Source organism: Polypterus senegalus, chromosome 14 (genome assembly GCF_016835505.1).
Source record: "Polypterus senegalus isolate Bchr_013 chromosome 14, ASM1683550v1, whole genome shotgun sequence".
Lineage (NCBI taxonomy): Eukaryota > Metazoa > Chordata > Cladistia > Polypteriformes > Polypteridae > Polypterus > Polypterus senegalus.
In genome coordinates, this window is record NC_053167.1 from 129,171,120 (window position 1) to 129,195,985 (window position 24,866).

At 43.9% G+C, this 24,866-nt stretch overlaps 1 protein-coding gene across 1 annotated transcript in view; it reads right to left on the reverse strand.

Annotated features, from left to right (window-relative positions):
• Positions 1-24,866, reverse strand: part of ak4 (adenylate kinase 4) — a 119,511-nt gene that overhangs the window by 9,402 nt on the left and 85,243 nt on the right. The window contains exons 4-5 of the mRNA XM_039735010.1: positions 21,614-21,786; positions 21,067-21,185 (exon numbers count right to left, since the gene is read on the reverse strand). Of these exons, the coding sequence (XP_039590944.1) occupies positions 21,067-21,185; positions 21,614-21,786 (292 nt within the window). The remainder of the gene's footprint in view (positions 1-21,066; positions 21,186-21,613; positions 21,787-24,866) is intronic.

The window sequence follows — 24,866 nt, forward strand, 5'->3', positions numbered from 1 at the left end:
TAAAATAAAAAGAGGAATAACCTTGGAGGTCAATCATCACCCCGAAAACCTGACAGTAGACGTCACGTAGTATTTGTGTACCAAATGTCAGGTCAATCGGTCAAAAAGTTTGCGAGCGACGGGTGATTTAAAATCCTGGCCAGACAAACGGACAGCCACGGTAGGGTATTATATATAAAAATTTGTTGCAATAAATTGCTAAATAGGTAAATCTGTATTTAGCTACATTTAATTATGATAATGATAGCGGAAATAAAAAAAAAATATCATAAAATTAAATGTATTTCCAGGAACACGACAGGGACGGAGCAGCTTATTGTTCCCATTACATCTTTATATTTACATGGCATGTTCAATGTTTACACATTACTATTAAACTGATGATGTATAAATTAAAATAAAATGAATAATAGTTATTTAAAGAATATACGTTATATTGAATACAGTTTTTAATACCGTGCACACATTTATATTTCCATGATACAAAAAATTTGGATGGTTGTTTAAATAAAATACTACTTCCAGTTGAGTGATTTTTCTCAAATTTCATATCTGTTTGCTTTTCATCATTCTAAATATCTGTACAAAATTTCAATCATATATCTGTAACTATAACCACAGTTTACTTGAAAATTCGCAAAAGTTTTCAGTTAAAGTACAACTTGTGGTTGTCAGAAGTGGCCCATTTGGATATAAAGCAGGTGTACAAAATTTCATTGACCAGGTCAAAGTGTTTTCAGGTTATCGAGTTTACTTACACACAGACAGACATCATTTCAAAAATGGTATTTTTAGACTCAGTAAGGTCTAAAACATCAAGATTCATCATTTTTTCACGACTCATATACTTTTTCTATACTATGTATACGAGAAAGCAATAAAAATAAATAGACAGATCATGACACTACTGAAACCAGCTTTTTCCATTTCCCCTCCAGTGAAAAGAATCTTCCCTCCTAAATTATTATTTAACTACAGTTATTTGGCTGATGTCTTTATCCAAGATGACTTACAACATTTGAGATACAATCGGTTACATTTCTTTTGTTTTTCCAATGGAGTACAGCCAGGTGAAACAACTTGCTCAGGGTCACACAGCGTCAGTAGCCAGAGTTGAACCAACATCCACTGGGTTTGAAGTCCAAAGCCTTAACCACAACGCCACACTGCCTGCCTAAACAAGTTTAAGCCCACTAGATCTCCAGCTCCTCTTACCCAGTTTCTAGCATTGTCCTTATTACTTAAACTTTTTTTCTACATAGGGTTACCTCAGAGCTCTGCTTAAGTCATTAAATACCAAAAATATTTTAAGAAACCGATAGCCTACTGTATGTACCAAATACAAGTAATGCTGAACTTGCTGTCTTTCATTAACCTTCCTTTCACAGCTCCAACTCCATTATTAAACATTCTGTTGACATCAACATCACAGTCCTGATCACCAACGATGATGAGATCAGACAAGTGTTCGGCCTACTCATACAGTGGAGCACAGATAGCAATTCGTCAGCTAAACCAAGGCACTGACCATAGACCATAGGAAGCAGAAAGCAGGCCACACTTTCACTATAAGGCCAAATGTATGTGGACACCTCTCTAAATTATTGAGTTCAGGTGTTTCATTGTTAACTGTGCACTTCTAGCTTTTTGGCAACAGTTTAGAGAAGGCCCTTTTCTGTTACAGCATGACTATGCCAATATGCACAATGTCAGGTCCATAAAGACTTTGAGCAACTTGAGTGGCCTACACAGAGTTCTAACTTCAACCTTATTGAACACCCTTTGGGATGAATTGAAACGTCAATTGTAAGCCAGGTCTTCTTGTTCGACATCACTGCTTGACCTTAAAAATGTTCTTTTGACTGAATGGATGTGAATTACCACAGATACACTCCAAAATCTTGTGGAATGTCTTCCCAGAGTGACGGTTGTTATTACCACAAAAAAGGGAGGGGGTTCAAATCCATATCAGGACCCATGGTTTTGGAATGGGATGTCCAACAAGGTCACACAAGTGTGATAGTCAGGTGTTCATAAGAGTCAACAGCTTTAAATTTCTTTGTTAAGTGGGAAAAATTATCTTTGTTATCATCAACAATGCTTGCCAATGCCTTTACGTCCTCATACATTTGTAGAGTGTCCAGAAGTGTACATTTTTTCTCACCAGCTTCTACAAGTATACAGTGGAGCCTATGCCAACTGGCTGCCTTACATCCTGGTACAGCACCTGCTCGGCTAAAGTCTGTGAAATACTACAGAGGGTGGGGGGGAGGCTCAGAGTATTACTGCCACTTTTTCAGACATATATGTAACACACACTGGGGATGTCAAATAGGGCAGAAAATAAGGTTTGAATATTCCAATTAAAAATAAGCAAGTGTCCAAACATATTCAAGCTTAGGTTAACAATTCTGGCCATTATATATGTATGTTTGTAAGTGCTAATTTTCTACTTTATTATTATAGAACAGCAAGAACAAACACCAGCTGCTAAATAAAATCCTACTGTTACTTAAATATGCGTCACAATGCATTGTTCATGTCCTCATTCGCTCTTGACCATCTACAGTCATGGCGAAAAGTTTTAAGAAAGACACAAATACCGGTTTTCACAAAGTTGGCTGTTTCAGTGTTTCTCGATCTTTTTGTCAGATGTTTCTCTGGTATACTGAAGTAGAACTACAAGCATTTCAGAAGTTTCAAAGGCTTTTATGGACAATTGAATTCAGTTTATGCAAAGAGTCAATATTTGCAGTGTTGGCCCTTCTTTCTTTTTCAAGCCCTCTGCAATTCGCCCTGGCATGCTGTCCATCAACTTCTGGGCCCAATCCTGACTGATCCTTGGAATTTGTCAGAATTGGTGGGTTTTTGTTTGTCCACTCGCCTGTTGAGGGTTGACCACAAGCTCTCAATGGGATTAAGACCTGTGGAGTTTCCTGGCCATGGACCCAACATTTTGATTTTTTGTTGTTTTTGGCCACTTAGTTGTTACATTTGCCTTATGGACCAGTGCTCCATCATGTTGGAAAAGGCATTGTTGGTCACCAAACTGTTCTTGGATGGTTGGGAGAAGTTGCTCTCAGACGATGTTTTGGTCCCATTCTTTATTGTTGGCCGAGAAGCAACCCCACACATGAATGGTCTCAGAATGCTTAACTGTTGGCCCAACACGGGACTGATGGTAGCGCCGCTCACCTTTTCTTTTTTTCTGAATGCTCCAAACAATCGGAAAGGGGATTCATCAGAGAAAATGACTTGACCCCTACTGAGCAGTCCTCAGCAGTCCAATCTCTGTACCTTTTGCAGAACATCAGTCTATCCTTGATGTTTTTCTTGGAGAGAAGTGGCATCTTTCCTGCCCTTCTTGACCCCAGGATATCCTCCAAAAGTCTTTGACTCCCTCACTGTGCCTGCAGATGCACTCAGACCTACCTGCCTGCTGCCATTCCTGAGCAAGCTCTGCACTGGTGGTGCCCTGATCCCACAGATGAATCAACTTTAGGAGACGGTCCTGGCGCTTGCTGGACTTTCTTGGGCACCCTGAGGCCTTCTTCATAAAAACTGAACGTCTCTCCTTTAAGTTCTTGATGATCGATCCGAGAAATGGTTGATTTAGGTGCAATCTTACTAGCAGCAATATCTTTGCCCGTGAATCCCTTTTTGTGCAAAGCAATGATGTTCCTTTTATGGCAGGACTGAAATGCAGTGGAAATGGCTTTTTTGGGATTAGGTTCATTTTCATGGCAAGCAGGGACTTTGCCATTCATTGCAATTCATCTGCTCACTCCAGAACATTTTGGAGTAGATGCAAACGGCCATCATAAAAACTGAGGCAGCAAACTTTGTGAAACTTAATATTGGTGTCATTCTCAAAACATTTGGCCACGACTGTATGCTCATGACTATTGATGTCCCAGGAAACAGATGATGCCAAATATGCAGTGTGGCAGACGGCTGGGGATCCTACCCAGCCGGGACGCGTGGAAGAACCGGGAGAGGGCCAATACCTCCCCTGGGCCACGACAGGGCAGCCGCCCTGGCATGGGGGCCATGGGATCAGAGCTTGGAAGCTCATCCGGTGGCCAGGGGACGCCCGGACAATTATGGAACCCTGGATGACAACACTTCCTCCACACTTGGAAGTGCTGCCAGAAGGAATTCCAAGGGCACCCAGAGTGCTTCTGGGTGCTCATGTGGCATTTCCGCCGCACCAGGAAGCACCGCCGGAAAATTGTCACGGAGCACATCCGGGTTGTTATAAAAGGGGCCACCTCCCTCCAGTGGAGGGCCGGAGTTGGGAGCTTGGGAGAAGAGGAGTAAAGGCGGCAGAGGTGCTGAGAGGAGGAAGAAAAGAAGGGACTGAGACTGGTTCATTTAGGCATTGTGGTGCTGTTTATTATATAGACTGATAAACGTGTGTGTTTTGGGACATTCGGTGTCTGTCTTTCTGTGTCCAGGGGCTGTCCTTCCACAGCGGGAACAGATTGTACTGTACTATGGTAATTTTAATTAAGTATATTGATTCATGCCAAGTAAAGATATATATGGCTGGGGTTGGCAAAAATGTGCCTTGCCTCAGGCAGCATTACTTAACATATTTGTTCCTTCAGGTCACCATACTGTGTACATGTGACAATAAACTTGAACACGCTTTCAAACCAAGGGAGATTTTTTTTTTTTGTTTATACTTTTCTGTTTTTCTTTTTTTTTTTTACTTGGCACTACCTACTGTGTTTACTGTGTTGGGCTACTGGGGGTGAGTTCAGTCCATTAAAGCACCCTTTATGTAAGTTAAGACACGCAGACTCCAGACAGCAAGTGGCATGCGCTTTGTTAGTTCTGCAGTGTGTACACAGAGGGGCACCATTCACGTAACCGAAGGGGCACACACTCCAGGCACCCAGGGGGACGGGTCATTAAAGTCTATTATACTGACTACCTGCTATGGACAACAAGCATGTCCAGAGAGGAGAAACTAAGGTGATGACAGGACTACAAGGGATGAGTTATGAAGAAAGATTAAAGAGCTGAGCCTTTACAGAAGATGAAGAGGGGGCCTGACTGAAGTGTTTAAAATTATGAAGTAAATTAGTCCAGTGGATCGAGACAGTGACTTTAAAATGAGTTCATCAAGAACACGGGGACACAGCTGGAAACTTGTGAAGGGGAAATTTCACACAAACATTAGGAAGTTTTTCTTTACACAAAGAACAATAGACACTTGGAATAAGAGAGCACGTAGTGTGGCTGACAGTAAGACGTTAGGGACTCTCAAAGCTCGACTTGATGTTTTTTTAGAAGAAATAAGTGGACAGGACTGGCGAGCTTTGTTGGACTGAATGGCCTGTTCTCGTCTAGAGTGTTCTAGATTGTTCTAATATTCCTTCTCACACTCCAAAGACATTTAGGACTGGTGGTGCTAAACTGGCTCTCTTGCGAGTGTCTGTGCGTCTGGTGTTTACCCTGCGATGGACGTGCGCCTGTCCAGGTTTTCTTCCTATCTTGCCACCTGTGCTTGCTCCGACTGCACACGACTGCACTGCTCTGGATAACCAGGTTAGGAAAATGGAAGGATGGACTGTCTACTACAACACCAATCATCACCAAGTGAAGACTCAAAACACTAAACTAATAAAACAGATGAATCTGAAGTAGAAGTGTTAATGGTATAAAAATACTGATGCAGACTCCTATATCTCTGGTCTGCCTCATTTACCAGGCTTACCTTCTGCAGCCTCACAGATTTACATTTTTTTTCAGCTCTCCAATTCTTTCTCGTGTTTTTTTTTTGTTTTTTTTTTAACGTTTCATAAGAGTAATTAAACTTTTGCTACATGTTATTTTCTCCCCCATTGCATTGTTAAATACTGTTACAAAGGTGATATTCCCAGTCATCTTCACCATTTACATTATTAACCGGCGATGGACTGGCGCCCAGTCCAGGGTTTGTTCCTGCCTGGTGCCCTGTGCTAATCGGGATAGGCTCCAGCTGCCATACCGAAACCCTGTTCAGGACCAAGCAGGTTTGAAAATGACTGACAGTACATGTGTTAGTAGGACTGTAGTGCGTGAGCGGGGCATGCGACTATACCACAGCATTTGAAATTACACAACACGCCAGCTTTTCAGAACTTTTAAACAAATAAAGCAGAAAGCAATGATAGCTTGTTGAGTCAAGCCACAGTGCAAGTCACCATTTTTCAGGAGATGAGTGTGTTGTATTAGCATGTCTGGACATGTGGGTCAAAAAATGACTTATTGGCACACGCATAAACATTTGATCTCTTCAGTTTCCCTGAAAAGGTATGCTTTGTGAAGATTAAATGTCAAAAAAATGGAAAAGTATGAACTAGCAAAGGTCTTGAATTTGACAAACATGAAGCTGGGAGAAATGGAAAGTTGTGTTGAACATCAAAAAATCTGAATAAAAGTGGCAACTGCTGTTTTTGGGCACTTTGGCATTTAGGGCCAAAGGGGAACGTAGGTGAAAAGAGATCTCCACAGCACACAGTGACTTGTTTTAAGGAGTGATGCCTTTCATGTGCCCTCCAGGAGCTCCATCAGGAATAAAGAGCATTCGGCTGAGTTACAGTTTAAAGCCTCTGCACATCAAAGTCTCAGTGCTTGAAGGGTCAGGATATATTGAAAGAAAAAAAAAAAAAGTAGTGAGCGTGTTACTTTAACCATTTGTGCCTAATATGTGCTCATTCTCACAGAACAGAAATAGCATCCCAGTACTTTATGGAGTGATAACACTCTAGTAATGGCATCCCCAAACTTGGTTCCTTTGACTAGTTAAAGATGTTGGTATTCAGTTGTAGCCCTTTAAAACGCAAGTTATGAGGTGGTAATCAAAGACATGGAATTAATAGACGCCGCATGACCAGCAGCATCGTATGTCAACGTCGCCACCATATTGCGAGTGGCACTGCTGTGGAGTGAAGTCATGGATGAAGATGCCTCATGCATGTGCTGTTTGGGATTGTACAAACCGCGGTACGCTCCAAACAAGATCCCAGGGGATTACATTTCATAGGTAAGGCCGTACAATTGTTTTGGTTATATTGGGCCATTAGAAAATCCCATTTTATAATCTTAGCACCCAAGGCCACCTTACAATAAAATTAAACATTAGTAAAATTAAAACAAGAGAATGTTAAATCAAAAAGCAATAATTAGCTAGCAAACAAACAAAGATAACTGGCAGTAACAGTGTAAAATTCACAATTGGTATGCCAGTTTGAAAAGATCAGTTTTGAGGGCAGTTTTAAAATGTGTTATTGAATCGGGCAGACGAATATGAGAGGGAAGAGAATTCCCGAGTTGAGGAGCACCAGGAGAGACCCTCGAGCTCCCATAGCACTGAGTCTGACGTGTGGTACAGAAAGTCGAGCTGCAGATGAGGATCTGAGTGAGTAAGACGAGTGTCAGTCTGGAGGAGATCAGTGAGGTTGTGGGGAGCTTTAAATGTTCACAGCGGTATTGTGTATCGTATTCTGTAGTTAACAGGGAGCCAGTGACATTGAGAGAGAATCGGTGTGATATGTTCAGTGGATTTAGAACAGCAGGTTATTATCCTGGCAGCAGAATTTTGAAGAAGTTGTAAGCGATGGATACGTTTTTGTGGGATGCCAGATAGAATAGCATTACATTAATCTACACGTGAGACGACTCGGGCATTAACTGATACTTCAGTACTGTGCTGCGTAAGAACAGGATGAAGTCTAGAAATGTTTCGGAGATGGAAGAAGGCAGTCTGAGAAATGTTACTTATATGGGAGGAATTCTTTAATAATAATAATAATTATTATTATTATTTAATAATTGCCATTATTAGTGTATAAATGGATATAAATAATTGCATGTAAACGATTCACCAAAATCTGTTGTATGTAAACGATACTGTTTTAAACATTATTGTTTTTTCATCAGAAAACCCAGTTTCCACGTCTACCTCTATTAGTTTAAATGGCACTTTTGCCACTCGCAATATGGCGGACGCGCTGACGTATCGTGTTGAATGCGGAGTCTATCTATATATGTCTATGGTGGTAATACAGGACAAAGTAAGGTAAAATGACACCTTTTATTGGCTAACTAAATAGATTACAAATGCAAGCTTTCAAGGCAGCTAAGGCCCCTTCATCAGGCAAGGTTTAACAAAGAAACTGAAAAATACTCTCGCTTATATTAGAACAGCAGAGTGATTTTTTTCTTTCATCTTAACAACCTTTTTGTTCAAATGTTAGCAAAATGAATACGCCTGAGATGAATTAACCCTGAAAGAAGTGAACAATGAACTAATAAAATGTAGAGATAAGATAACCATCCCTAGAGAAAGTCCTGTAAGGTTTTTTTTGAAGTGCATTGTCTGTGAGATAGGCCACTGATGTAGTCAGCTGGTCAATCAGTCGCATATCTGGTCATAAAACTCTTGTCTCTGTTCAGACCATTTTGTAGAGAAAAGCCAAGCAAAATGACAACTTTTATTGGCTAACTAAAAGGATTCCAATATGCAAGCTTTCGAGGCAACTCAGGCCTCTTCTTCATTACATCTCGCCTGAAGAAATGGTCTGAGTTGCCTCGAAAGCTTGCATATTGGAATCCTTTTAGTTAGCCAATAAAAGTTGTCATTTTGCTTGACTTTTCTCTACATTCATAATGGCTAACACGGTACAACACCCTAGTACTACAGACCATTTTGTAAAGTGTTGAATTTAAGCATAAGTTTGTATTCCCATTCTCTCCGCTCCTGTTGGGTCTGACCAGAGGCTATTCCACCAGGATTGGGCTGAAAACAGACTTGGGTAGGACTCAAGTCCTTTGAAGGGACCAACTCTCATTCACACACACAGTGTAAATAAATAAAGCCCTTTTGTAACTTCTATTGCGCTTGAGCATGTCTGGTTGTGGTAATTTCCATGAAATGTTCAGTTATGACAAATATTAGTGAATAACAGAAGTGAAAGGCGAACTTTATTACAGCCACTGATCATTAAAGATATCAGGTGAATATCTACCAGTAGGTAGCCTGACAAACATCAGAGGTTAGAAGAAGAGTGATTTATTGAAATGCTGGAAGATGGGAAACAGAAAGTCAGGCAGTAAGAAGCAAGAGACAATTTTAAAACGGTATGAAAATCAACTGCTAGCATACAAAAGAGTCCTGTGTGCAAAGGTTAGGTGAGGTTAGGGGCATGCACTGGTACAGCACATTGCCGCACCCACCACACGACAAAACAGCTCGGGATCCTAGTTGGCAACCCCCAAGGCAGACACGCCATCCAGTCCCACCCTCCAGAAATGACCATCTATCTGCCGCAGCCAGGTGTTACGTGGGCGCCCCCTTGGCCTGGTCCAGCCACTCAGGTTCTCAGCAATGAGGGTCCCGCAAGCCAGATCACTCTCGCGCCACATGGCCATATTGCCGTAACTGACGCTCCCTCACAGTGCAGGTAATGGGCCTCATTCAGGACTCCATGAGCAACACAAAGTCAAACCAGCGGTACCCAAGGATTTTCTGGTGAAACACAGTACCAGAGGAGTCCAGTCTTCATCTCTGGTCACTGGATAGCAGCATCCATGTCTCACAACCATATAGCAAGACAGGAGGCACCAGGACTCTAAAGACTTGGACCTTCATCCTTTTGCAGAGACATTGGGAGCGCCACACACCCCGTCCGAGTGACCTCATGAGCCCCCATTCTCTCCCAATCCGTCTACTGACTTCATAGGAAGAGTCACCAGAGACATGAATGTCACTGCTGAGGTAATTAAACCTCTCGACGAGGTCCACACTTTCTCTGTTCATCATCAGCATCATCAGCACCAACAGGTGCCCCACAGCCACTGGACCCCACAACCTCGCGCAACGCCCAGTCCATGAATTATGTCTTTATACTGACCCATCCAATTTCTTTAAAGTACTGATGATTCACTCTCTTTTAGGAACCAGAAAGCTAACAAACCACTTTCTTTGGGGTGAAAAGCCACCCGCTGTCTGTAGAGCTCACAAACGTTTGTTGGCCTGGAATCCCCACTCCACTGATCGTTAGCGCTGGATACCCTGAAATAGCTCTAAGATCCCTTGTACCAAATAATGCTCTGCACCAGTGGCTGAGCCCAGTCTCTGAAGACTGAGAAGAAGCACTGACTTCAAGAAGGGAACTTCAGCACCTACACTCCTGTGCCAGGGAGGTCAACGCTTTTCTCCGTGAAGTTGCAGAGGACACAGCAAAAAGCCTACAAGTGAGCTGAGAAAGGCAACATCACACCACACCATGAACAAAGTAGCTAACACCAAAAGTGCACTCCAACACAAAGAGTCCTCCACTTGAACTCGGGGCAACAGGCAACTCCATGCAGCATCAGATATCATCCTTAAAGCCTTGGTATCATAAAATGGTTTAGTGATCTAAACAGCCAGTAAACAGACAATTTCTTCTGTGTTATATGCTTGTCTGTGTCATCTCTCTTGCATCTCGTTTTCTGTGTTGACATTCTGCATATGCAGTGCGGTCCCCGGCCGGGACGCCCAGGAGGACGAGAGGAGGGCGTGTGCCTCCTCCAGACCGAGAGGGGGCGTCCGTCCTGGTTATGCAGGAGGCCTCAGGTAGGGGGATTGGAAGCCCAGCCCTGTAGGGACCCGTGACCACCGCCAGGCAGTGCCCCAGTGCCTATTTATCCCGGGAGCCCGGCACTTCCGCCACACCAGGAAGTGCCGGGGGAAGACGACCGGGGACACCCGGACGGCTTCCGGGTGCGCAGCCGGCACTTCTGCCACACAGGGTTGTGGCCAAGACGAATTGCCGGGCAGCAGCTGGAGCCCATCCGGGTTCCTATAAGAGGGGCCGCCTCCCTCCAGTCATTGGTGGATGTCGGGAGGTAGCGAGACAGAGCTGGGGAGAGGATTGGAGGCGGCCAGGAAGAGAAGGCACTGGGGTTGATGCACGAATACTTGTAAATATTGTAAATAAACAGTGTGTTGGGTGAACTTATGATGTCCGTCTGTGTGTGTCCGGGCCAGCTTTCACATTGGCGTAGCCGGCAGGATGCTCCGCCTGGTGCAAGGCGGGGACCTACGTTATTAACAAATATATCTGTGAACGGCCCGGCGCAGCAGCGGACCCCACACACTGGCCGCAGGAGCGGCCCGTGCACAACTCCGCGGGAGCGGTTAACCCCTGAGACCGCCGTCGGACCGCAGAAAGGCCATCCCCGGGTCCTCGGCATGACGGGATCCGGGAGGTGAGTGCCCTGCCCTGCAATAATCGGCCCTTCGGGGTCGTACATACCTTGTTTCCTACAGGGAGGGACGAACCGGATCCGCGTCCGTGGCAGGAGCACGCCGGGCCGCGGGATGTCGGCAGCGCGGCGGCGGCAGCAGAGGAGGCTGCGTATTCGGAGCCGCTGCGGCTCAAAGGATCGCCGCAGCTGCGGAGCTGCGAGGAGGCACGTCTCCGCACCCAAAGCAGGGGAGACAAGATGGCCGCGGGCCAGATGTCCCGCCCGCTGACAGGCACGGGATTGGCTGGTGTGTCTGGTGTGCCCGCCGATGATTGGATGGAGGCGGGACCTAGGAACGCCAGTCTCGTGTCGAAGTGGGACCCGATTGGGCCAGAGGGAATGGCCCAGAGGAGGCAGGCGTTGCGTGGAGCTGATGGACAGGTAAGCTCACCGACGTCTGTCTCTTTCTTTCCACCAGCGGCTCGGCACGTGTTGGAGGAATCCCTTTGGCCCGCCGAGCCGTCTTTAGAGCAAATGCTAGGTGATCTCGTGCTCCGTTTGGAGCAGCTGGAGGGGAAGGCAGTCGCGTCGGGAGAGACGCTGCGTGGGACAGAGAATCGGCGCGACGCTGGAGCCTTTGGCGATCGGGACACTGCGGGGAAGGTGAGTTGTACCGTCCCCGTAAAGCATGAAGGGGGATCCGGTGAACATGGTCGTGACTTATTTAAGGAGGACCGACTTCAAGTAAGCGATCCCCCCACAGCAGACGTGGCGGTGCAGATGGCCAATCGGGTGAGGAGAGCGAGCACGCAGGCGCTGGCAGGACAAGGGCTGATGAGTGCCCTGGGTCCTAGCGCCCTGCGCTCCAAGCCCGCGGCAGTCTCATGTCACTAAAATGATCCTGGGTTACATAGACATCTGTGTTGAGTACATGTCATAGGAGATTATCCTTCCATCCATCCATCATCCAACCCGCTATATCCTAACTACAGGGTCACGGGGGTCTGCTGGAGCCATTCCCAGCCAACACAGGGCACAAGGCAAGAAACAAACCCTGGGCAGGGCGCCAGCCCACCACAGAGCGCACACACCCACACACACACCAAGCACAATTTAGAATCGCCAATACACCTAACCTGCATGTCTGCGGGAGGAGTGGACTGTGAGAAGAAACCAGAGCACCCGGAGGAAACCCACGCGGACACGGGGAGAACATGCAAACTCCACGCAGGGAGGACTCGGGAAGCAAACCCAGGACTCCTTACTGTGAGGCAGCAGCGCTACCCACTGCGCCACCGTGCTGCCCCATATGCAGTTATCATATTTCTAGAATCCTTGTTGTTGTGGTGTGAAATTTTGCATATAAGTTGATAAATACTTTGTATGTCTTTATTTGTAACTTGTAACACTAATGTCTATCATTGATAAGAACAGCAATGGTTTGATGTTTAAGAACCCAATTAGGAATGAGTCTTTGTAGAGTTGGGCTAGGTGCCTAAAACCAGTTTGGCAAGCGATTCTCTGCAGGACTCTCTCAATCAACCCACACTGGAAAGCCAATCTACCAAGCTGGCAAGCATCAGCTGAGCAAATGGTTTTGGGGGCAGGTGTGAAAGGTCCATTGTGTGCCCCATTGGTCTGAATGAAGTATGGCTGTTTGGGACTAGCCTGAATCAGAGGCCATTCCGTAGCACAATGCCCTGTTGGTGTAAGGGTCTGGGCAAAGTATGCATATATTCGGTTGCTTTACCCCTCCCTATCTCTGTTATAAACAGCACCATGAAGAAGCATCTCTCTGTCACACCATTGCCATGAGGAGCACAACTTGGCAGCCATATTGAGACAGGCATGCGGCCTGTTCTGAAGAAAGCTGACCAGAAATGAGGACTTAACTAGAGACATTTTAACTAACAAGCATGTGTGCCGCCTGAAACGACACTTCCGCATTTATCAGGTTGTATGGTTGTCAATATTCACTTGTACTTGGCTTATTGTTATTATTATTATATGAATAATACACTTAACACATAACTTAACTCCTGCTTGTCTTTTACTATACCTGATGGCCTGAGGTTATAAATGTAGAAGGGAAGGTGGGGAGAGGGTATAGAGTACAATATCTTATAAACAGTGCTAAGTCTGTGAGATTTGAGGCATTCTGACAAAGGCTACACACTAAAAATGCAAAAGGGGAAAGTAGAATAATATAAAACTGTACCAAGACAAAACACTTGTGTTTATTAATAAATCATATGTTTCTGTTTCTTACAACGTCAGTTACATTGGTATAAGTTGTAAGTGCCATTGAGGATGGCTAGACAAGAAAACGACTTCCTGCCCAGCCAGAGGAATATTAAGGATGGACCCGCAGAAGCTGGAGGCCAGGAGCAGTTACATCCCCGATACGACAGATGGACACCCGTACAGGTACTGTACATGGGACTTGGAGACCGGAAGTACAGCTGTGTCAGGGTCCCAAGGTGCTGTTAGAGGGCACTGTCAGGGGAGGACCTCTGTGATTTCCACATGATTCAGAAGTGCTTCCAAGAGGACACACTATGATACCAGAAGCATTCCTGGGTCCAGCTTAAAAGGGGCCCGCCACCTCACTCTGAGGAGTCAGAGGCAGGAGGCGGCATGCGGCACTCAACAGTAGGAGCGGAAGAAGAGGACAAAGGTTTATATTTTTTGGTTTGTTTTTTTTTGTTTATGCACACTTGACGAGCTATTTGTGCACGAAAATTCCTTTATTTGGACCTGGGACTGTGTTGGTGAATAGTGTGCTTAAGGTTTGGGGTTCAGTGTCGCCCCCTTGTAGTCACAAAGTTTAACAGCCGGAAACCCCTTCTACAGAGAAAGGTAAGGAAAATAAAGTAAAAAATAATAGCAATTTACTTTATGTAGAAACGTATTAAAGATGTCTCTGTGATACTTAATGTTGCAGTGACTAACAACCTCATAGCTGCATTATCTTAAGATTTTATTGGCTCCATATATTTTCTTTGACACTGTAATTTATCAGCAGAATGCCACAGTGATCTGCTATCTGTCATTTTTGGATGCAGCCAACAATCCATCAAGTACTTCTTTAAAAAATGTAATGTTATAGATATCTGAACCCCAGTTAGCCACAGATGCTCGACAAACAGCCAAATTAAATTTTAAAATGGCTTTAAAAACATTTTATTATCTACACTACTAGTACATGTAATTACATCCTATTATCACTGTTATTTTTAAATAATAATAATAATACATTTTATTTATACAAGGCGCCTTTCTGAGAACTCAAGGACACCAAACAAATAATAAATTGCTCATGTAACCTGTGTGTCTGTTAGGCTTTCTCTGAATTCACTGTCTTAATCTTCTTTATTTGGTTTGTACAATGCTATATACTGTATACCCTGCCGTTCTTTCTTATATTCTGTAAGTGCCTTGAGCATGGGAAAGGCGCTATATAAATAAAATGTATTATTATTATTATTATTAAATAAATAAATAAAAGACACAAACAACTAAAAACATCAGGAAATATAAAAAAAATAAAACCAAACATAACCACTGTAATCATAAAGAAAAAGCCATTTTAAACTGATGCTTTTTAAGTTTACATTTAAAAGTTGAAACTGATTCAATATTTCTGAGCTCAGTAGGTAATGAATTCCAGAGCTTGGGAGCAGAACGGCTGAATGCTCCGCTCCCCATGGAGGTTAGACGGGCGAGAGGGACGGTCAGGATGGATGGAGGAAGAGGATCTAAGGTTACAGGAGGGAATGGCAACATGAAGAAGGGCAGACAGATATGGAGGGGAGAGGTTATGAATGGCCTTAAATGTTAATAGCAGAATCTTAAAATCAATTTGAAACTTAATCAGGAGCCAATGAAACTGCTGCAAGACCGGAGTAATATGGTGAATAGATGAGGTTCGAGTAATGATGCGAGCTGCAGAATTCTGGACTAGCTGAAGCTTATGAAGAGATTTATTAGAGAGACCAAAGAGGAGTCCACATGAGAAGTAACAAGACTGTGAACAAGAATGGCAGTGGTATAGGGAGTGAGGGAGGGATTGGCGGATGCGATTAATATTACGTAGGTGGAAGTAAGCAGACCGGGTGATGTTATTAATGTGAGATTGGAAAGATAGAGTACTGTCAAGGATGACACCCAGACTCTTGACCTGAGGTGATGGGGAAACAACGGAGTTATCAATAACTAGCCATCCCGCGGCGTAGCATACGCCACATAATTATTTATTGATGGGTGAACACTTCCTGAAAGACACAGTTGTCCAAATGGGGAGGGTTTGAGGATACGACTGTCAGTGAATAAAAAGATGGAACTCTGGAGAGAGCAACATATAATTGTCCGTGACTGAAAACTTGTTTTTGGCAGATACAGGCATATCTTTTTGAAAGTTTGGCCCTGTGCCTTATTAATTGTCACTGCAAAAGCTAATCTAACAGGAAATTATCTGCGTGTAAAAGTAAAAGGCAAATTTGAATCTGATGGGGTCAGGGAAATCCGGGGAATAAGGACAGTTTGTGAGGTAGGAGCTGCGATAGTCTTACACTCCAGTACATTGTGCAGTGAATGCTGGTAACAGTCAGGCGGGCGGGCAGGCGGGCAAGCCAACAAAAACACTATGCTCTTAGTATGGTATGAATCAGGTTTTTGTAGACAAAGGTTTTCCCTGTTCCTGCAGGACCATCTAAGAAGAAGCATGTTTGTCGCAGATGGGAATCGCTGTATGCAGCGTGTGAAACAGTTTGCGAGGGTGGACGCGGTGGGAGGGTTAGACTTGGTGGGCGGGGCTCTGTCGTGCGTATCCCATGGTCTCTGTCTTGCGTGCCATGGTTGGCTGCTTAGTGAATTATATATATATAGATAAGAGAAAGATTATTGACTTTGCATAATGATGATTTTGAACCAATGAGGAGAACCTCAGTTTTGTCACTGTTTAATTTAAGAAAATCCGAAGTAAACCAGGATTTAATTTCAGCAATGCAGTCAATAAGCAAAGGTGGTGGAAAGGAAGAGGTGGGTTTACTAGCAAGGTAGAGCTCGGTGTCATCAGCATAACAGCGAAAATTAATGTTATATTTACGAAAAATATTGCCAAGGGGAAGAAGGTAAATAATAAAAAGAAGAGGCCCCAGGATAGAGCCCACCTGAAGTAAGAGCAGTGGGTTGGGATGTGAAGGTTTTAAGCTGAATGAACTGAGTGCAGCCTGAGAGGTAGGGTCTGAACCAATCTAGTGGAGTGTGGGTAATGGCAATCGAAGATAATCTAGTAAGGAGAGTGGTATATGACTTACTGTTACAAAAACATAGAATAAACAAAATTGTGGTAAAAATGCTTTGATGAAGTAACTACAACATTTAAAGTTAAATCTAATTTGTGTGTATTTCAGACATTTAAAAGTATTTTTGAAGATCTTTCAGCCTGAGTCCAATTGTGGGCCTGAGCAGGCCTTGGTGCCTGCCTTTTAAGTCTAGGGGCCAGGCTGCTTGGGGTAAGGCCTGTTTCTGCAAGTGACAGTAAAGTCCTGGAGCCTCTTTTCTAACGTTTGCATACGCTCAAAAAGAAGTTTGGAACTTACCATTGAAAAATCAGGATTTATAAAAGAAAACTTGACAAAAAAAGGTTGTGCATATTTACGTCAACTCTGACCATGCGTACGGAACGTTTTAGAGAAACTTGGAAATGACAACACCCTTGATCAAGCAGGGAAATGCAGCCAGACCAGCTAAATGACAATTCACACATATAATTCATAACACCAAGCTATTATTATAATGTGCACTGACATGACAAAACATGTTAAACCTCAAAAGTGTTGAATATGATGTGCTCACTGTATTTTAGTTGCCCTTTAAGACAGCCAATGCTGCACACTTGCACTGAAGATGTATTTTGGTTTAGCTAGCCTACCTGTGGGAACTGGCTGACAGGATAGAAATCATACAAGCTTCACGCCATCATGCCCGCTGTGCTAAAAGCCACTAACTGACCAGCGGTCTGGGTGAACATACATAAAATAAAATGCAACATTAAACATAAAAACACAATTTGCAGCAGTGTCTGGTTATCATAACTTAACCAGAACATTTAATGCACTTATAAAGCAATAAGGGCATCTGGCAGGAATGATTCTGATTTTGCCAGCTGTGAGCAGTGACATGCCATTAACACATAAGTCACATGTGATGCCAAGATGAGAGTGAAGAGCATTGTGGCTCGTTGGCCTGGGTCAGCTCATGATTCATTTACTTTGAGGCACACTAGCTTTGGCAGACGTGGCGGTGCTGTATATGGTGGCTTGCTTTTGTTGAGGTAACTGGCTGAACCCTCTGTGTTTCAAATATTCATTAACTATTCATTGTATCAGCAGTCATGTCATTATCTGTGCCAGCTGATAGTGGCTACCCACTCAGACATTGGCACCTTATGCCTTTCCCGGACCCCCAGAATGCAGAGGTGCTATAATGCCACACGTGATCTTGCGCTGTCAGTTGCAGAGAACAGCCAGTTACTCTTGGGTGAAGGTGGCAGGGTCTCGATGGGCGCGTCACAAGGGAGGCTTCTCTACTAACCAGTGAGTGTCTGCAGCATTGGGATTGCATATCTGTGAGGTTGATTAGCATTGAGGCGCATTCACAAGCACACATGTACAAGGAGATTGTGATTTATAAAGGCTGCACAGAGATGTGTGTACTCCACGTTTATAAATCACATTTGTTTTTTAGTGTATGCATTTTCCTGTTTTTCCCATGTGCCTATTTTCACGATCAAGTTTTAAAAATGAGGCCCCTCGTCTGGCTTTCATTTACTTTTAGGGCTCTACATCGCTTTTGCCATTTACTGCTACTACATCTTCACAGCAGTGATGTAGCAATGTATACTCACACTAACCCGAACATTAACACTAAAACCTCCAGAGGCCCCAAACCAAACTACCCGCCTGTAGTTTGCGTTTCTTACAATGTAAATGGCCTGCTCTCCTCTGTTCACGGCCAAATCAGGACTGACAGGCTTATCATTTATATTGTATTCATAAGAATTATTTGTGCATGCTTTATGTCTAGTTATGTAAGACATGGAGCTTATTGGGTTTCCTCTTATTTTTAGAACCTTTGACCTGAAAACCCCTACTTTTTAAGGCCATATTTTGTGCAGGAAACGAAACTCTTATGATAAGGAGTAAACCAATAGCTGTCCTGCTGCTGTCCACACCACATCAACCGACCCCAGGTGTTGTGATGTGAAAGTTTCCATACCAGTTGATAAATATTTTATATGTCTTTATTTGTAATTTAGACAAAGCAAAGTAATATTAGTGTTACATTATAGATAATGGGCGGCACGGTGGCGAAATAAGTAGCGCTGCTGAATTCACAGTTAGGAGACCTGGGTTCGCTTCTCGGGTCCTCCCTGTGTGGAGTTTGCATGTTCTCCCCGTGTCTGCGTGGGTTTCCTCCCACAGTCCAAAGACATGCAGGTCAGGGGCATTGGCGATCCTAAATTTTCCCTGGTGTGTGCGCCCTGTGGTGGCCTGGCGCCCTGCCTGGGGTTTGTTTCCTGCCTTGCGCCCTGTGTTGGCTGGGATTGGCTCCAGCAGACCCCCGTGACCCTGTAGTTAGGATATAGCGGGTTGGATAATGGATGGATTATACATAATAACGGCAATGGTTTAAGAACCTCTTCCTCCCTTTAGGACTGAGTCTCTTTGTAATTTTACGACAGGGTTGGTGGAAGTGCCTCAGATAAGTTTGACTAATATTTCTCTGCTAAGGTCTCTCAGTCAATGCCCACAGTAAAGCCAGGCCTGCCTAACTGCCAAGCTTTACCTTAACACCTGGTTTGGAGGGCAGGTATGAGGGTATTCTGTCCCCCCATTGGTCAGAAGTATGGCTGTTTGGAACTGTCTTGTATCATTTAACTACCACGACGCCCTATTGGCTCTAGAGGTTGGACAGAGAACCTATACACTTGCTTGCTTTACCCAGCTCTCTCTCTCTCTTACCAAACTGATAAAAGACCATCTCACACCATGACCTGGAAAGGACAACACAATGGAGAGTACAGCTCGGCAGCCATATTGAGACAGGCATGCAGCCTGTTCTGAAGAAAGCTGACCACAAAATGATGCCTTAACTAGAGACATTTTAAGTAACTAGGTTGATGTATTTTGTATAATTTTATTATTTATGAATATTATCAATAATACATTATTTAAATTGGAATTTAACTCCTGCTTGTCTTTTACTATACTTAATTGCCTGAGGTTATAGATGTAGAAGGTAAGGCTGGGAGAAGTTATGTGATACAATACCTTAGAAACAGTGGTAAGTCTGTGAGATTTGAGGCATTCTGACAAAGGTTACACATTAATAATACAAAAGGGGAAAATTAGAGTAAAATATCACTCTACCAAGACAAAACAACAGGGGTTCACCCCTAATGAGATACGAGGGGTCAAAGTTACTCTTTTCACAAAATTCTGAAAAATGGGTAATGTTAATATAAGCGTGTGGAGCTGCGTTTTGTGCTACTTTGAGGTTGGTGTTTATGAATATGGTAATATTTTGATATACAGGTAGTCCCCAGGTTACCTACGACTTACGAACGGGGCCGCAGCTGCAACACATGCGTCTCAGTAACTGCTGCTCCGTCATCTGTGGTCTGGGGACGCTGCAAGCGGTGGCTGGACGGAGGCTGGAGGGGGGTGATTTCGCTGCTCGCACAGTGTAGTGTCTCTCGGGCGACTCCCAGTGGAAAGCAGTTTCACTGCCCGCCCACCACACATGGCTGCCCCGTTCATTCTCAGTGGGCGGCTGGTAATGCTGCAAGCGGTGACCCTGTCTTGGCTGAACGGAGGCCATTGAGGGTGTACGGGGCGGCGGGGGGAGCTTTGTAGTGTGCCTCGGGTGGCTGCCTGTTGAATGGGGGTGGTGGTGGGCGATTCACTACGTGCCTTTGGCTGCACCGTGTTCGCTCTCGGTGGGCAGACACTGCACGCAGCATACTGCAGTGAAGGTGACTGAGGTGGGCTGGTGATGAACCGCCCCTCGCCATCCCCATTCATTTTCAATAGCAAGCCTGCTTGTACTGTTACGCACATAGCAGGAAGTTGTCTCTTGTCAGTACATCAGACGTGTTGGCGACGGGTGCCTTCCTGCTGTGATAGTGTGGACAGTGCTGTGCAGAAGAGCTCATCTTGTCTTCACCCTTCAACAATGTCTCTGAAACACAAATCTGATGCACGTGACGGTGATACAGTAAAGAAGAGAAAAAACATCACCATGGAAAATAAAGTAGAAATAATAAAAAGGTCAGAGAGAGGTGAAACTCCATCATTCATTGGTAAAGCGCTTGGTTTCAGTCGGTCAACAATAGCATTTATTAAAATAATGTACCTGTTCTGAAGCACACTTTTTAATATTTCAAATATCTGATGCAACTGTTGTTGTTTATTATGTACTTCTACCTCACAAAGTGATTCATTACCTTTCTTATGAACACCCCAAATTAGGGGGGCCTATGCCACTTCAGACTTTTTCTTCTGCATTCACCATGCCAGTGTGGCCCAATCAATCGACTTTCCAACATGTTTAGGGTCCCAGGAAAGCCCAAATGCAAACAGCCACTTTAGGTTTACAAACGGCTTTTCAACCAACTTTCTCACGGTCACATAGTAAATCATCTCTTAAGATTTGAATCTGTACCCAAGTCCAATTCCTGGAGCACCGAGCGTCATTGCCCACTTACATTCTGTTATTAAAATAATTATTTTTGTTAGCTTTTTTTCCTGTAATTAGGTTTTGAATTATACTTACTGATAAAAGTTTATAACTGGTTTGGCAACATCTTTGTATTGTCTGAGCCTTGCTAATACAGCCTCTGGTTTATCATCTTCATGCCGAACCAAAGGTTCCCCGCTGATGTCATCAATGCCCTGTGGACAAGAACAAACACAGTAAGTGCCATGAAGGAAACAAGTGTGCAGTCGTTGCTACTTAGTCAGACAGTCATTTTCCAACCCAGGGTCACGGGGGTATGCTGGGTGCAAGGCAGGAACAAACCCCGGGCAGGGCACCAGTCCATCGCAGGGCACACACCAAGCACACACTAGGGACAATTTAGGATCGCCAATGCACCTAACCTGCATGTCTTTGGACTGTGGGAGGAAACCCACGCAGACACGGGGAGAACATGCAAACTCCATGCAAACCCAGGTCTCCTTACTGCGAGGCAGCAACACTACCACTGCGCCACCCTGCCGCCCCATTGCTACTTAGTTTATTTAATATGTGGACCAATATATTAGTCATGAGGTGAGAAAGCTGTACGGGAATGAGATGAAAGAGACATCCAGTGACTTACTTCAATATGGGGGGGGTTGAACTCCATGTTATAGACGCGCCCACTTGAGGGATGAATCCATCGTGCACTCAGTCTCTCCTTGAGTGTCTCAAAAGGAATGTTAAGCATGATCACCATATCGAGGTCACAGGAATTGTTTAGAACCTCAGCTTGCTGCAAGGTTCGCGGAAATCCTGCAGAGAAAAACCTTTACTTTAAATAATTCTAATAGACCTGAGACAAAGCACAGTGTCAGTCAACAAAGATACAGAAATCTAAAGGTTGTCTTCAGATGCCTAAAGCAAGGTGAAGTAACAGAGAGGATATACAGAATGCACATAAACAAATAAGAAAACAGATAAGACGTGGGTAGAATGCCAAGCTTTTGTCTGTTTATTCACTCACTTATTTCCAAACCCATTCCAACACATCATTGCAAAGAATTGGCTCTTATTCAGGTTGTACTGTGGGCAAGTCAAGAGTCGGTCCTGAATGGTGTGTCTGCCCGCCAGGACACAATCAAACACAAAGACACACTGATAAAAAAACCTCCTTAAAACAATCAGCTGAAGCTGCAAACCTTTGGGATGTGGAAGGAACCTCCAGTACTTGACATGGGAGACAAAAATGTGCTAACGGTGGGCATTTCGACTCAATTTATTCTGATTTCATTCTTTTCTCACTACCCATTTTGCCCTTTTTTTTAAAATCGATTGTCTTGATTCATTTGATTCATTTAGTGTCTGGAGCACATGGGAAGTGGAGGGGAGGGGGGTCCCCTCTGATCACATCACAAATATATCATGTAATAATTTGTAAATTATTTTGATGTATATATATGTTTGTATTTATGTACTCTATATTAAAAATATAATTTTTTATTAATTTAAATTGGGTGGCACGGTGGCGCAGTGGGTAGCGCTGCTGCCTCGCAGTTAGGAGTTTGGGAGTTTGCATGTTCTCCCCCTGTCTGCGTGGGTTTCCTCCCACAGTCTAAAGACATGCAGGTTAGGTGCATTGGCGATCCTAAATTGTCTCTAGTTTGTGCTTGGTGTGTGTGTGTGTGCCCTGCAATGGGCTGGCACCCTGCCTGGGGTTTGTTTCCTGCCTTGCGCCCTGTGTTGGCTGGGATTGACTCTAGCAGACCCCCGTGACCCCGTACTGTAGTTAGGATATAGAGGGTTGGATAATGGATGGATAAATCTTATTAATCATATATAAAATGGGTGGACTGGTGGCACAGTCTTAGCACAGTAAGGAGGGCTGGGCCCACATCTCGGTAATAGGCATCTCACAGCATAACAGGAGGCTTTGTCCAATCTGCAGCAGGGCCGTCTTAACACATGGGCATGCTGGGCAGTTGCCTGGTGGCTCCATGCTAATCTTTGTATGTTGTGACTTGCTGAGTGGTTGTTGTGATAAGTTTATATGTTTAATATGTCACAGTGCTCTGTACAAAACATGTACAGCTAACACAAGGCCAGGTTTAGCACACAGGGGCTCATCATTTAGAACTGCTAGGCAAGCATTAGAAGACAACTACGAAATGGGGACTGTACTATTTCTGTGTGACAGAGTCAGCATGACATTGGATTTTCTTTTCCTTGATTGGAATGGCATGATTTACCTAAGTAGGGGCCTGCACATGGAGAAAGCGTATAAAAACCTTGGAACATTGCCCGGCACAGCCGACGGACGGATGGGAGATAACGCAGCGACGAAAATGGCAGACTCTACACAAGGTCCTGTCATGGCTTCCCATCTGTTATGCCACGTAAACCGTCATTAAAGAAAGCTAAATTATTTGTCCTATGTGATTTTTTTACCAGCGTATCACTAAGGGAGGGGTATTTCATTTTTACATTAAATCTATATAGTTTTGGGTTATGTAATATGCCGCAATTACAAAAGAACTCATTCCAAACAGGGAGCTATCTGTAGGTTGGGGCCTCAGTGCACTGCTTTGCCCGGGGGCCTATAATGCTGTTAAGATGGCCCTTGGGCCTCATGTATAAACGGTGCATACGCACAGAAATGTTGCATTTCCACATTCAAATCACGATGTATAAAACCTAAACTTGACGTAAAGCCACACACATTTCCACGGTACCTCATACCCTGTCGTATGCAAGTTCTGCGCTCGGTTTTGTAGACTGGAGGCACCCAGTGTGGTTTTCCTTACTTTTTCAGATCCACATCCCTGACGTGGCTTTATAAATACACTGAAATTAACCACATATTATTTATTACTTTAATGCATCTGATTGTAATTAACCAGTAACAATATAATGGTCAAAAGAATGGTCAAACTATTCCAAATACCATAGCTGCTTTAGCGTTGTTACTCTAACTGCACCTCGGATCCCACATCGGATCATCTTTTTCCATATTACTCTCACTGCACCACTCGGAGTATTTATATCATTGTATCTGAGTGTGAATCACAGCTGTACAACAGGTGATTGGAAAGAGAATTATCGGTACACAGCATCAAGCACACGCTGCCTCAGCCATGCTGTCTATTGAACTGCTCTCACATGGCAAACGCTTCAGAGCCTTTCCTGTACGGACCTTGCGGTTCAAAAACAGTTTCATCCCAAGAACTCTAAACGCACTCCATCAGTCCATCAAGTGCTCTTTGTAGAACTTTTTGTACTTATAAGTACAATCACCTCACTGTAAACTTGCACTACAGTTATAATATCACACAACCTGAGCCACTTTATAAAGCGTGTATTTACATATGATGACGATATCATTTTTAAGATGAAATGCAGCAAAATATGTTTATTATTGTATTATACAGATAAAACTTTAACTTAATTTAAATAATCTATATTGTTAATAATTAAACATGCCAGGACACGGTGCCGCAGTGCTAGCGAGCCGCTGGCGCTCTGTTCACGGATTGTTCCTGCCTCTCGCTGTATTCTTGCTGGTGCTGACGCGACACTGGAAGGATAGATGGATAGAATAATTAAACACGTACTATGAAGATATTTCATTGTTCCTTAAAAGTTTTGAAGAATTGGCGTTATAAGCTTACAGATGGCTTAACGTCCATTACAGAGCTGATTGTGTGGCGATTGGTTACTTGGAGAAAGAAAAGGAAGGACAGGAATTGGAGGTTAGTACGTTTGAAAGAGACAGTACTGCTACAATAAAGTATTTCATCGAAGGTCACGCACAATCACTGCGCTACCGTGTTCCCCTGTTTAATAACATGCTTTAACTCCTATCATCATGAAAATGATATCACGTATACATCTCAGTA